This window comes from Podarcis muralis, chromosome 11, assembly GCF_964188315.1.
Source record: "Podarcis muralis chromosome 11, rPodMur119.hap1.1, whole genome shotgun sequence".
In the NCBI taxonomy this organism is placed as follows: domain Eukaryota; kingdom Metazoa; phylum Chordata; class Lepidosauria; order Squamata; family Lacertidae; genus Podarcis; species Podarcis muralis.
This window is the reverse complement of record NC_135665.1, coordinates 7,737,722-7,751,278: the sequence shown is the minus strand read 5'-3', so window position 1 is coordinate 7,751,278 and position 13,557 is coordinate 7,737,722. Positions and strand designations below refer to the sequence as shown.

General features: G+C 41.8%; 1 protein-coding gene across 1 annotated transcript in view; it reads left to right on the top strand.

Moving 5' to 3' along the window:
• Nucleotides 1–13,557, top strand: part of TUT7 (terminal uridylyl transferase 7) — a 41,143-nt gene that overhangs the window by 16,455 nt on the left and 11,131 nt on the right. Inside the window, exons 9-17 of the mRNA XM_028749287.2 lie at nucleotides 417–543; nucleotides 2,158–2,277; nucleotides 3,605–3,739; nucleotides 5,164–5,344; nucleotides 7,230–8,377; nucleotides 8,953–9,103; nucleotides 9,834–9,920; nucleotides 10,155–10,255; nucleotides 12,361–12,418. Of these exons, the coding sequence (XP_028605120.2) occupies nucleotides 417–543; nucleotides 2,158–2,277; nucleotides 3,605–3,739; nucleotides 5,164–5,344; nucleotides 7,230–8,377; nucleotides 8,953–9,103; nucleotides 9,834–9,920; nucleotides 10,155–10,255; nucleotides 12,361–12,418 (2,108 nt within the window). The remainder of the gene's footprint in view (nucleotides 1–416; nucleotides 544–2,157; nucleotides 2,278–3,604; nucleotides 3,740–5,163; nucleotides 5,345–7,229; nucleotides 8,378–8,952; nucleotides 9,104–9,833; nucleotides 9,921–10,154; nucleotides 10,256–12,360; nucleotides 12,419–13,557) is intronic.

Sequence of the window (13,557 nt, the reverse complement as noted above, 5' to 3'; positions counted from 1 at the left end):
GTGATTGTTATATATGCAACACTTGCCCCTGTTATTGCATGTTAATCCAACCGCCTGATTCAACTCTAAATAGAAAAATCTCACTCTTCAAGCAGGTATCTCATCTGTGAATTAAAAAACATCATGGCGGCTGTGATTTAAGTCTTTAGAACCAACCATTCAGTGACTGCCACTGAAAATATCAGTTTCACGGCTGTTCCACTTCTTCACCTCCTGAATAACATTTAGTAGAAGAGCATGTGATGCACCAACATTGTAGTCATGATGTCATATCTTGCTTATTTCTGCCACATTTCTGGGAGAAATAAGGAAATGCTGTTTTCTGCGGTATCCACTCATTTCCAGTTCTACCCTTAGTTTGCTTTTCCTAGGGAGTGAAAATATGGCTTTTACATATCTGTCTTTTATCATTTTAGTGGCCTTGTTTGCAGAGTAAGTGCTGGGAATGAAAACGCTTGGCTGACGACAAATCACTTGGCTAAACTAGGAAAACTAGAACCTCCTCTTGTGTCCCTGGTAATTGCCTTTAGACACTGGGCCAAGGTAAGTCTGGCTTCGTAGCAAAGCACAAATACTTGCATTGTTTGCCATGATCAGTGTTCAAAAATCCCATTGTTCTAGGCGCATTTTGCGACAGGGAATTTTATTAGCTCGAGCAGTTTCTGAGCTCTGGGCGCAATACTGCACCTAAGATTTCAGATTAAAACTGCAGAGTGGAAGGAAAGGAGGACCTTTTTCTGCCTCCCCATTTCCAGCCAGTCTCTGAAGACTGGAGAAGAAAGCCTCTTAAGAATATTAGCGGGGGGGAGCAGGGAAAGGACCTAGACCATGTGAACAATGAACATATTTTAGCTGCAGTTCGTTCATTTTCAGCTTTGTATTCTTGTTATTAAAAAGCACACCTAGACATTCCGTTGTTGCGCCCATAACCTCGGTTTAAAGTGCCATGTAGCTCCTAGCTTTCATATCTCATTTTCTGACACTGGCCATGATTAAGGTTGTGTGTACAATGTGTGCTCTGTCCTTTCATTTTTAATTTTTAAAAAACTTTATTCTGTATATATAATTAATTTAAGCAAATGTACTTAACGCTTTGGAGCTAGCTGAGCCTTTCTGCATTCATGATTGAATGTTGCATGCCAGCTACTATCTGAAATAATGTGTTTCTTAAACATGGGGGGAAAGTTAGCTTTAGACAATCACAGCTAAATTTTCCAACACCTGAACTCTGATTAGTAGCATTTGAATATTGGATTAGGAAACATACTTCTTTCTGAAGAATTTATGTGGCCTCCAACTTGCTATAACTCTGAAACAGTAGTCACAGCAAGTGATTGGGAAATGGTAGAAACCTGAGGCAGCCCCTTCAAGTTAGCTATTTTATATATAGCTTGGTGCTTCAAGTGATACCTCTCCTGATTGTAAGAGATTTTTGGCCCAAATCAGACAAGACCCTGGAGGTAAGACCTGTTCCACCTATGTATCTATATCTAACCAAGCACAGAAGTATTCATAAGGTATGACATAGTTGGAACAGATAGCTTCTGTTGTAATCCTGGCTATGTGTGATCATAACTATTCATGGGCAGAGTCTAATCACACTTATTTTTGTCCACTAAAATCCATTGCCCAAACTTTCAAAGCCATGTTTCCTACCTCCTTTAAAAAAAATGAAAACTCAAATCAGGGATTCGAGATCTGAACCCAGTACTGAAGTCCACTGAAGTACAGACATTATGTTTCCTGATATCATAATCACAGTTAGGTGATTGGAAGTGCTCTTTGAGCTCACACACCTTCCTCTGCCCCTCCTCTGATGCGTAAATTGTCCCATTCTGTTCATTTTCAGAGCTGATAATGGTAGCGTGTTAATAGATACAATGATGCTTGGCTAGCTGTGGGTTTGCAAACAGTTTTATCTGAGTGAAAGTTCCTGTTCATATGTAACACTTCTCTATCTTTGCTCTAAACATGAAAGCCGTGGGGGGGGGGGGATTCACACATCGAAAGTGGGGGACATAGAAGGATGTGAGCCTGCAGGGTGCTTGTGATCTCCATACTATAGCAGCATTACCTTAACAGCAGGCCACATCTAATAGGATTCTGAAGCTTGCTCGCAGTGCTCTTCAATGAATGTTTCCTTTTCCTTTCTTATAGCTCTGTTGTGCAGATCGTCCTGAAGAGGGTGGCTTACCACCTTATGTCTTTGCTTTAATGGTCATTTTCTTTCTGCAACAGAGGAAAGAGCCCTTTCTGCCTGTATATTTAGGATCATGGGTAAGCGTGCCTTGCATAAAGGTTTCTTAAACTTCTATAAAAAGTATTGAAGAGAGAGAAAGAATGCATTTCAAACAGTAGCAGCATCTAGACAATCGTCTGAGTTCCACAAGCTCAAATGTTTCCTCTTTCTTTCCTCACGTGCACAGCTTTAATACACCCCAATCTGATGAAATCATGGTTTGCAATTCACATCTGATCTGGCAAATATATGAGGTTTCAAAAGGTTTTGGAGAAACTTCTTTACCAAAGACTCCTAGGTGAACTAGCAGTTATGATGTAAGACAAAAAAAAAACCCTCTTCCAAATTGTTAAGTGGAAGAGAGTTAACAGTGAGGTCCCACAAGGACCTGCATTGATACTAGTGCTACTTAAATTAATAAATTACCTGGAGTCTGTCTGTCTGTCTCTGTCGGAACAGTGAGGTTAGCAGATGATGTCACAGTATTCAGGTTGATGAAATCCCAAGTTCATCTGGTTCAGAACATGGTGATGGAGTTATTAACAGGGATTGTGATGATGACCATATCTTCCAAGCACAGTTCAAAGTGCTGATGTTGAACTTTAACACGCTCAACTATTTGGGTCCAGAGTCTCTGAAGAGTCAACCCGTTCACCTGTGCAAGATTTTACCAGTGTGCAAGATTTTAGCCAGTGTGGTGTAGTGGTTAAGAGCGGTAGATTTGCAATCTGGGGAACCGGGTTCGCTTCCTCGCTCCTCCACCTTCAGCTGCTGGCTGACCTTGGGCTAGTCACACTTCTCTGAAGTCTCTCAGCCTCACTCACCTCACAGAGTGTTTGTTGTGGGGGAGGAAGGGAAAGGAGAATGTTAGCCGCTTTGAGACTCCTTTGGGTAGTGATAAAGCGGGATATCAAATCCAAACTCTTCTTCTTCTTCTCCTGCTATAACAATAGTTTTGGTTTGGCTCCTGTTTTTATATGTTTAGATTATTTATTGTATTTATATCGATGATCTTGACAAGCTACCTCGAGTGCAATTTTAGGAAGGTGAGGGTGTGTATGTGGTGTTTTTTTAAAAAACAACAACAAGAAAGGCAGACATAAAGCAAAAAATTAAGGTAGCAGTATTGGCTCATAACAAAAAATCCAAGTCATCTATAAGCCATGTGACTAGCAAAAGTAATGTCAGAGGAGATAACATTGTATGTGCAAAGCGATGAGGAACTGGAAGAAAAATTTATAGTCTTTTTTGAAGCTTGGTGGGGTCTTAGTGGACAGTGACTGTTCGGGGGGATAATCCTAGACTCACGGGAAGCTTGCTGAGAGGAATTTGACTTCTAATCATTTTCTCTTCCCCTGTTGCTAGATTGGAGGGTTTTCATTGAACAAACTAGTGAACTTCAATCTAAAAGAAGTTGAAGATGACATTGTGGTCTGGGAGCACAATCCTGCTGTCGAGGATCCTGGCTCTTCAAAGGAAACTTCTCCTAAGCGGGGAAAGGTATCAATTTTAAGACTGGAATTTAAGTTTTAAACCCTTCACACACTTTTATTTTTTAAAAGTAGCAGCAATCTAGAATTAAACAAGAAACTATTCTGCTGTTTTTTATATTGCCTCAAACACTTTTTTTATACATGTGTCTGTTGAAGGTACTGTCTGATGATTTTGAAGAATTATGTCAAAATATTTGGTAGATCCTCTCTAATGAAGCTTGTGCTCTGATAATCTGATGTTTGAAGTCAAGTGCAGTCGTACCTCTGGTTGCGAATGGGATCCGTTCCGGAGCCCTGTTCGCAACATGAGCAGAACGCAACATGCACGGGTCGCGATTCACCACTTCTGCACATGCACGTGACATCATTTTGCGCATCTGCGCATCCGCGAGCAGCAAAACCCGGAAGTAACCCTTTCCAGTACTTCCGGGTCGCCGCGGGACACAACCTGAAAACGCGCAACCTGAAGCAAACATAACAAGAGGTATGCCTGTACTTCCAGCTGGAATAATGTCAGATAGAAATTCTGTTGTCTGTCTTTGGGTCCCTAAAATACTTCGGTATTATCTAATCCCATGATTTTTTTGCACATCTTGCTGATCTGAGTACGGGGTTGCACTATACAGCTGCAAATTTATTAGCCCTTGTCTAGGGGCTGCTGCCTCCGCCCATTTAGCTTTACAGCTTGGCCAAAAGAAGCATCACCTCACAGCTTGCCTACCCCTGTGCTCTCCTGCTACCACTGGTGGTGGGTGAAGGGGAGCAAGTCTCCCCCTCATGTCCCCGTGCTGTTCTGCTGCCTCCCAGAGAAGGAAGTCTGCTGTTTTTAAATGCAAACTTCCTTTCCTTGGTGACAGTAGCGTGGAGGGAGAGACGAAGAGGAGAAAGGCTTTTTTCCCTTCATTCCCCAGTGTGGGAAGGCGTTCCTAGGCCACCTGCTCGCTCCCCTGGTGGGCTCATTTGGGGTGCAGGCTTACTTGGTCCCAGCATGACAGTGAATGAATGCAAATACAGTACAGGGGAATATATGGTAAATTCCAGATTACAGCTCTTTTTCTCCTACAGTGGACCCTCTGGATACAAATTTAATTCATTCCAGGGGTTCATGCAGACCCCCAAAAAATCCATAACCAGAGGCACCGCTTTTGCGCATGTGCGCAGCACAATAGAGTGCTTCTGTGCATTTGTGTAGCGTGCTGAGTGCTTCTGCGCATGCACAAGTGACGAAACCCGGAAAAATACTTCTGGGTTTGCCGCTTTCGCAACCCGAAGATTACGTATCCAGAGAGGTACGTAACCCGAGGGTCCACTGTACTTCACTTGAACTCAAATCATCAAAATCTAGGCCGAAGTGTGATACTGCCTTTTTTTCGGCTTTGGAGCGCAGATGCCAGGCAAATAAGATAATCCAGCCTTTGTTTTAACTGGCAGGTTCCTTTAGTGTTTGATTCGGATCATCAATGTTTAGTCCCAGTTGGACAGCTCTGGGTTGAACTGCTTCGTTTCTACGCCCTGGAGTTTAATTTGGCTGACTTAGTCATTAGCATACGCCTCAAAGAAAAAGTGTCTCGTGAATCGAAGGACTGGCCTAAAAAGCGGATTGCTGTGGAAGGTATATGAAAGTAGTTTGTTTGCAGGAAGGTCCAATTTGTATTACCTGTTGGAGAAATGTGTATTGTTTGGCATTTAAAGCAGACTATCCTTTCCCCCTCCTTTGACATTCTTCTTAAGTAGGTACCACTCAAATCATACAATCTTAGAACTGTAGAGTGTGAGGGGACCCTGGGGTCATCTAGTCCAACCCCCTGCAATGCAGGAATCTCAACTAAATCATATATGATAGGTGGGCATCCAATCTCTGCTTAAAAACCTCCAGACAGGTCTTACTGTCAGTATTAGCTGAGAAAACTCAGACTAAGTTTTGTTTTCTCTATTTGTGTTCATTACGACTGTCTAAGGACTCTTGGTTTTGGCCGTGGCGCATGGAACAACAGTTCCACTGAGCATGCCTTTACATTGGTCTCCATTACTACTGGTTCTTTATGGCAAGCCACCTCTGTGCGCCTGCTGGTCATGAGTTGGAAGGGACCTCTAAAGCCATCTAGTCTAACCCAGTGCAGTGCAAGAATCTCAACACACGCCTTCGTTCTGCACTCCTGGGCTGCTTCGGGGGCTGGGGAGGGGAGCCGCATGATAAGGTTGCGAATATAAGCCACACTTTAACTTTTCATGGCCTGAATTTAGAAAAAAATTGTGGCTTATATTCGGGCCAATGCAGTAAGCAGTTTTATCACTGCATCACTTGGAGGTAAAGATTAGGTGGTTTACGCCCTGCCCCCGCCCCACCTCACCTCAAGCAGCTGTGTAAAGTAAGCTCCCAGAGAGAATCATTTGCTGCAAAATATTTCTGATAAATATACATCTATTTCATGAAAATCGTTTTCTTATTTTCCATCCCTATGGAGACCCTCAGGGTGGCTTACAGTTTCAAGTATAAAACAATAAAACCATCAAAACCAGAATAAACTCAAGTAATAACCACATTCCATGAACAGTAACAGTAAGGTAAAGGGACCCCTGACCATTAGGTCCAGTCGTGACCGACTCTGGGGTTGCGGCGCTCATCTCGCTTTATTGGCCGAGGGAGCCGGCGTACAGCTTCTGGATCATATGGCCAGCATGACTAAGCCGCTTCTGGTGAACCAGAGCAGCACACGGAAATGCCGTTTACCTTCCCACCAGAGCGGTACCTATTTATCTACTTGCACTTTGACATGCTTTCGAACTGCTAGGTGGGCAGGAGCTGGGACCGAGCAACGGGAGCTCACCCCATCATGGGGATTCAAACCACCATCCTTCTGATCGGCAAGCCCTAGGCTCTGTGGTTTAACCCACAGCGCCACCCGTGTCCCTTTGAACAGTAACAATAGCACCCCCCAAAACCAGGGCAGTTGGACTCAACAAGCATGCTCACCTAAATGAAAATGTTTTGACCTATTGTCAATGAGCGAATTTTCACAGTCCGGGCATAATGACCCATATCACCTGGTGGGCAGGTTTTATTGCATTGGGACTCTCAACTCCTATCAGCCCCAGTCAGAGTAGCCAATGGTCAGGACTGGTGGCAGCTGTAGGGCTAAAGGTTAGCCACTCCTGCTTTCTGTAGCTTGCTGTTGGCTAAAAAGCTTCATTGCTTTCTCTTAAGTTCAGTGATTGAAGTAAATCCTGTGGGTTTTTAATAGCCATCTGTTTATGTAGCTTTAAGTGTGTTTTATTCATGCCTCAGATGTGATAGATAAATCTGTGAAGTGGGTGTCTGCTATGGAGAGAGGCTTCCCAGAGATGCTCACTTGATGCCTCCTTTATGATCTTTTGAGTGCCAAGAGGAAATCTTATTATCCACCTAGACTTGGGGGGGGGGGGGGGGATGATAATATTAAGACCTACTGTAACACCTTCAGTCAGATATAGTTGACTTTGACTCTTGTTTCCCCCAGATCCTTACTCTGTGAAGAGGAATGTGGCAAGAACCCTTAATAGTCAACTGGTTTATGAATATATTCTTCACTGCTTACGGGCAACTTACAAGTATTTTGCCTTGCCCCATAAACAAAGTACAAAAAACAACCAAAAGAGACCTTCTGAATCCTTGGCACTCTCAGAGCCGGAGAAGAGCGCTCTTAAACCTGGCATCCCTGACATACAAATTGCACATGACGAGGCAGAGAAATCGCCAATGGACAGCTGTGTAACGGCTAGCATGAAAAGTTCTTATTTTCCTCAGGAACCTGCGTTGGATCCTTCTCAGGTGTTTGGTGCTGAAAGCTTTGTGGAAGAGCAGTTGGCAGATGATATAGAGCATTTAGGTGTTTCCCATGAGGATTCAGACTGCATAATTGAGGAATTTATTTCGGGCGACAATGAGGAATATAAACCGAGCTGTGAGGAGACGGAGAGTGGAAACGAGGAGGAAGAAGAAGATGGGCACGAACGGGATAGAAAATGGCAGGGACGTTTGGGTATCAATCAAGGTTTGGATGAAGACAGTGAAAGTGGAGATCTTGCCGTTCCAGCTGGTGAGCATGATGTTGAAACTGACAGCATTTCTGATATGGAGAATTTTCAGAATACAGTAGCTGCTCTTGACGGGTTTGGTTCAGAATGCGGCGGTGGACTAGACGATAAGGTTGACATGGATGCAGAGAGCACAGAAGGAACTGATGAACTGGATGATTCCCTGATCAAACTGGAACCAGCAACTCAGGAGCAAGTATTTGAAATGGATAATTCGGAGGAGGAAGTGGAAGAAGAGGAGGAGGAGGAAGAGGAAGAGGAGGAGGAAGTTCACAGTATCATAAACCAGAGACAACTTGGTAATGTTATCAATACTGAAGATGAGCTGGATAACACATACACTGGATCTGGCGTTGAAGAGCCTCTATCGGAAGAGGAAGAATTGTTTATTTCTGTCAAATATGAAGACAGTGAGTTTAGGAAGAATGCAGATGAACCTCCAAGGGCAGATTTGGATAAAGAAGATAATGCTGAAAAAGAAGCATCTTTAGAAAGCAACATGCTCATAGACCAATGTGGCAAAACTGACTTCTTCTATGAGTTCAATAAATACTCTTTCACAAAAGGCAAGGTAATATAACATCCAAATTGTAAAATACTATTTATGCTGCAGTTCTTTCATTCCATTGCATTGTAATCTGTAGAGGTAGGATTCATCTACATTAGAGGCTGTGTGTTTGGCCCCACAAATGTCATTTAATTCCAGAGTCATAAATCGGGACTAGAGGAACAAGTTTTTTGTTTTTTAAATGAAAAGAATTCCATTGATGCATTATAATTTCTACAATCCATAATCAAGCTGACTGTTATTTTGAGTTTCTGCCACGTTTCAAAATATTCACAGGTTTGAGCAAATAGCATGGTAGACTTTAAACACGGTCAGTATGACATGACAGTTGGAAGTTGCAGTCAGACATGTATAATATGATAAGCTGTTACTGATGTACAGGGAGTGTCATTGACCATAGTCTGGCCATTCCTGATAACAGATATATTCATTATCTCCCCATTTATACTTTAAGCTAGGTGATGTTTGCTGTCTCCTACCAGGCCTTGTTCCAACTTATCATTTAGCAAGCTTGAGAGTGTAATTTAGCTCAGAGAAAAGAAAAGTTTTAAGTATGTCTTCCTTTCTCTTTGATACAGTCACCTACAGTTGTGTGTAGCCTCTGTAAGCGAGAAGGTCATCTAAAGAGGGACTGCCCAGAAGACTTCAAAAAAATTGAGCTAGACCCTTTGCCACCATTAACACCCAAGTTCTTAAATACTTTGGATCAAGTGTGCATCCAGTGTTATAGTAAGTGGACTGAACTTCATTTTGGTTGGAAGTTTTTGGAAATTAATACTTGTACAAAATAAACAGGGTCAAGTAATTTTTCTTAGTATTTCCCAAAATTGGGCTATTTTCCACTCAACAATCTTCTGCCAAGTTAGAGTTTGGGAGTGTGTTTGCAGATCGCTGGAGAAAATGATTTCCGGAGGTAGGGTTGTAAGATGAGAGCAGAAGAAAGTTGGAAGTAGTTGGAAGAATTAAGTGCCTCTACCTACCTGCAATTTTCTCTGCTGCCAATCATGCCATCCCTCACTGTTTTGCAGCTATTTGGCAATTTCCAAACCAGGTCCACTGCTGAGGCTGTACACTAATGCGTATTGCTTAAAACCCATGAAATACTTTTAAAATATACATTCATTGGGAAGTTGTATATTAACTAGCATTTAATATAAAATGTAAAGTATATGTCTTTGTTCTTACATCACTGCTTACCACAATATAAGATACAGTCTAATCGTAAACTTTTTGTCCAAAAATGTAGATGTATAAGTTTTAATTGGTTCTGTTACTTTAGACTAACAGCATTGGGTATTGCATTATAGATTTCATATTGATGCTTCGAGTTAACTAAATATACCATCAGTCAATTAACATGTAGCATAGTATTATTATTATAGAATAAATTATCTGTCTAGTGCATCTACTTGCTATCATAATTCTCCTTTTAAATGAATACATGCTGTTTCTTCAACAGAGGACTTTGCTCCAAACATTATAGAAGACCAGGCTCGTGAATATATACGGCAAAATCTTGAAAATTTCATCAGACAAGAGTTTTCAGGTGTTCTTTGTGATTATATTTATTTTCAAAGTACTAAAGTAATTTTTATGATGGCCTTAAGTCACTAATCTCAATCCAGTTACTACAGAATGTGTTACCTAGCAGAAATTTTAAGGACATGCTTTATATTTATTACAGCTCGTTTTCTTTATTCTTGGCCTAATTGTCCAATATTTATTACTAACAAATGCTAATGTGCTTAAATAATTCTCTGAAATACGTCCTCCTTTACAGGCACTAAATTAAACTTATTTGGCTCTTCAAAGAATGGATTTGGCTTCAAGCAAAGTGATCTCGATATTTGTATGACAGTTGATGGTCTGGAAACAGCTGAGGTAGCCTTTTTAACATGAGCAGCATGACAAGTACAAATAAGTGTGTTTATGGGTGATATACAGTTGCACAGTGGGCTGTTTCCCCTTCCTCTTGTTCCCCTTCCCCTCCTCCTGAGGATTCTCCAAACCTCCAGTACAGATTTCGGGGGGGGGGGGGGGGGAGTGCAGGGGGCAGAAGAAGAGGAGATTCCATTGTGCCAGCAAAAGTTCACTCCTCTGGAAGACACAGGCTGATCTACTAAGCATCTTTCTCAGGTTTCCCTCCCTAAGCTGATAATGTTCCACGTGCACACACAGACATGTCTGGTTAATCATAATCTATTCAGTGCAAGAAAACAAGAGAGGCTGATAAATGACCAGGTTCACTCTTTTAGATTCCAGATGGATTTCAGATAAAGCCACTTTCTTTTCCTTTACATCAAAGTGGGTAATCAGTAATCACTTACAATGCTCAAATAAAAAAATTGTCCAGAAGCACCTTAGAGACCAACACTTCTTCATGCACACAAAAGCCTATACCAAGAACAAACTTAGTTGGTCTCTAAGGTGCTAAAAGGGACGCGGGTGGCACTATGAGTTAAACCACAGAGTCAAGGACTTGCTGATCAGAAGGTCGGCTTTTCGAATCCCCGCGGCGGGGTGAGCTCCTGTTGCTCAGTCCCTGCTCCTGCCAACCTAGCAGTTCGAAAGCACGTCAAAGTGCAAGTAGATAAATAGGTACCGCTCCAGCGGGAAGGTAAACGGCGTTTCCGTGCGCTGCTCTGGTTCGCCAGAAGCGGCTTAGTCCTGCTGGCCACATGACCCGGAAGCTCCCTCGGCCAATAAAGCGAGATGAGCACTGCAACCCCAGAGTCGGCCACAACTGGACCTAGTGGTCAGGGGTCCCTTTACCTTTACATTTAAGGAGCTACTGGACTATTTTTTTATATGTTATATATTTATATATTTTGACTGCGTAAGACCAACACGGCTACCTACCTGAATCTACCACTTACAATGCTGTTGTCGCATTGATACCAGCATAAAACCACCGACATAGCTCCTAAAATATTAGTGACACCTTGATCATGGTGACTGTTTATTTCTGGGGTTTTAAAAAAAATGCACAGCTTTCCTTGGCAACTGCTTCAGATGTGTGAAGTGGGAAGGAGAATAAACAAAGTCACAACAATTTGCACTTGAAAACAGTCTATTTGTTATGTAAATCTGGTGTAGTTGGGTACAGCAACCTATTGCACGGGAAGGCAAAAGAAAGAGACACCTGTGTCTTGCGGGCAACCTGTACACATTAGTGCTGTTGCTTGTTCAGGGTGACCAGTCTTGAGACACTTTCCCAATAGCAGATTGGCCTTGGTCTGTCTCTTGCAGGAAACAGAAAAAAGTGTCTTTACTTTTCTCCCCCTCCCTCCTAGCCTTAACAAGAAACTGGAATTATGAAAGGTTCCATTGGGAAGCCCCTTGTGAAATTTTACCTGGATAGCCAGACAAAATCTGACCAGGGCTGTGAGATGTTGAGTGCAACAGCAAGTTTATGTTTGCCGTTTTCTAAATTGGAGGTTCTAATAGCCGTATGGATTGATCTGTTACACACTCAGGTTCATGATAGAAGAAAAGTGCAATATGAATGAGAGGACCTTTAAAAGAAACCCACATACATACACTGGGTTACATCTAGTGAAGTTGTCCTGTAAGCAAAGGAGTTCTACTCACCACATCTTTCTCTTGCTCTCCTCTCCCGGTGCATCCATTATATGGGTTCTACCAGGCCTCTGAAGGGATGGGGGAGCATATGTGGTAAGGAAGTCCCATTTTGCAGATGTAAATTTTTATTTTGTTTTTTAAAATTAATTTTAATTAGGTTTTGCCTCTTACAAAAATCTAAAAGAAAAAAACATTCCAACAAACAGAACAAAAACATTTTGCAGATGTAACTTCCTGTTCCAGTGGGGCAACTTCACTAGGTCTGTGTGTTATAGCCATTGATCTGCCTATTGTAATGCTGGCAATTGTAATATTGGGGAGCAATTTTTTCCCTTAAGCTTTGTCGTATTGCTGTGTTTTTAAAGCTTTAAAAAAGGATTATGATGTATTCTTTTTTATCACAGGGACTTGACTGTATAAGGATTATTGAAGAACTTGCAAGAGTGCTCAAGAAACATTCAGGTAACTGTTGCTTAAAATGTGGTTGGTTTGTATGTTGTTGTTTTTTAAACCATGCACACAGGAACATGAATTGTGTGAGGGTGTTTGTGAATTTCAGATTCTGCCGATGCAAAACACTCACGAAAGGAGTTTAAATTTAGGATCAGGCCTTTGATGCACTTTAGCCACAAGAGCTTTCTAGTATGTCTGAAAACCATAAAGCGACTTGCATTGACTTCTCTTTGCATATCATTTATGTCATAAATGAATGGAGAAATTTAGCTTAGTTATTGGTGGACTGGCCATCTTCCCTGATTTAGCATGCATTCATTTGATTTTTGGTACACAATCCTAACAATCAAATTTTAATTCCCCCCCCCCCCTTGCCCTCCTGGATGCACAATACTTGATAGTATTGGTCTGTCTGCAATAATAGCGATACATTCTTAAAGTCTGTTAGCCCACATATCTGCGACTCTGTCTGCCCTTAGCCATTGGTCCACAATCAAAACGAAAACATCCAAGTTAGTTGCCATAAAGTGTGCAAATCGGTTCTTTCAATGACCTAAAATGGTGGTGATGGAATAAACCTAACAAAAAAAAAATAGCACAATTAGCATAGCCTTTGTCTGCATAAAACGATGAAGATATAAAATTTAGGAGGAATAACAGTAATGAAGCCAGGTCTTCTTGTAGCCAGGCTGCTAGCACTTCATAGATATTTCTAAAGCTAAAAACAAATACACTAGACAGATCTGTGTGGATTCATGTTGTTCTCTTTTGGAAGAACATTGTCATTGCCAGCTTGGTCATAGTTAATTAGGGCTGCCATACGTCCAGAATGCACCAGACATAGGCGAGATTTATCCGCCGAAAATGGCCTCTGGGTGGAATTGTCAAAACTGGACAAAGTGTATGGGAAAACCCAGGCATGTTGTAGCCCATAGCTTTAAAACTTTGGGGGCACGTTATTAGGCATTTGTAGAGTGTGTTAGCCAGGGCTTTGAGGCCTTGCCATCACTTTTCCTGAAATGACTGTGCTCTGTAATACACTCAGCACTCCCCTGTGGGTGTTAATTGCAGAAAAAGATCAATAGTAGTGTGCAAGTTGTCTGTCTTCTGTTACTGTTCTTCACATTGAGGAATCCCTGATAAGCTTC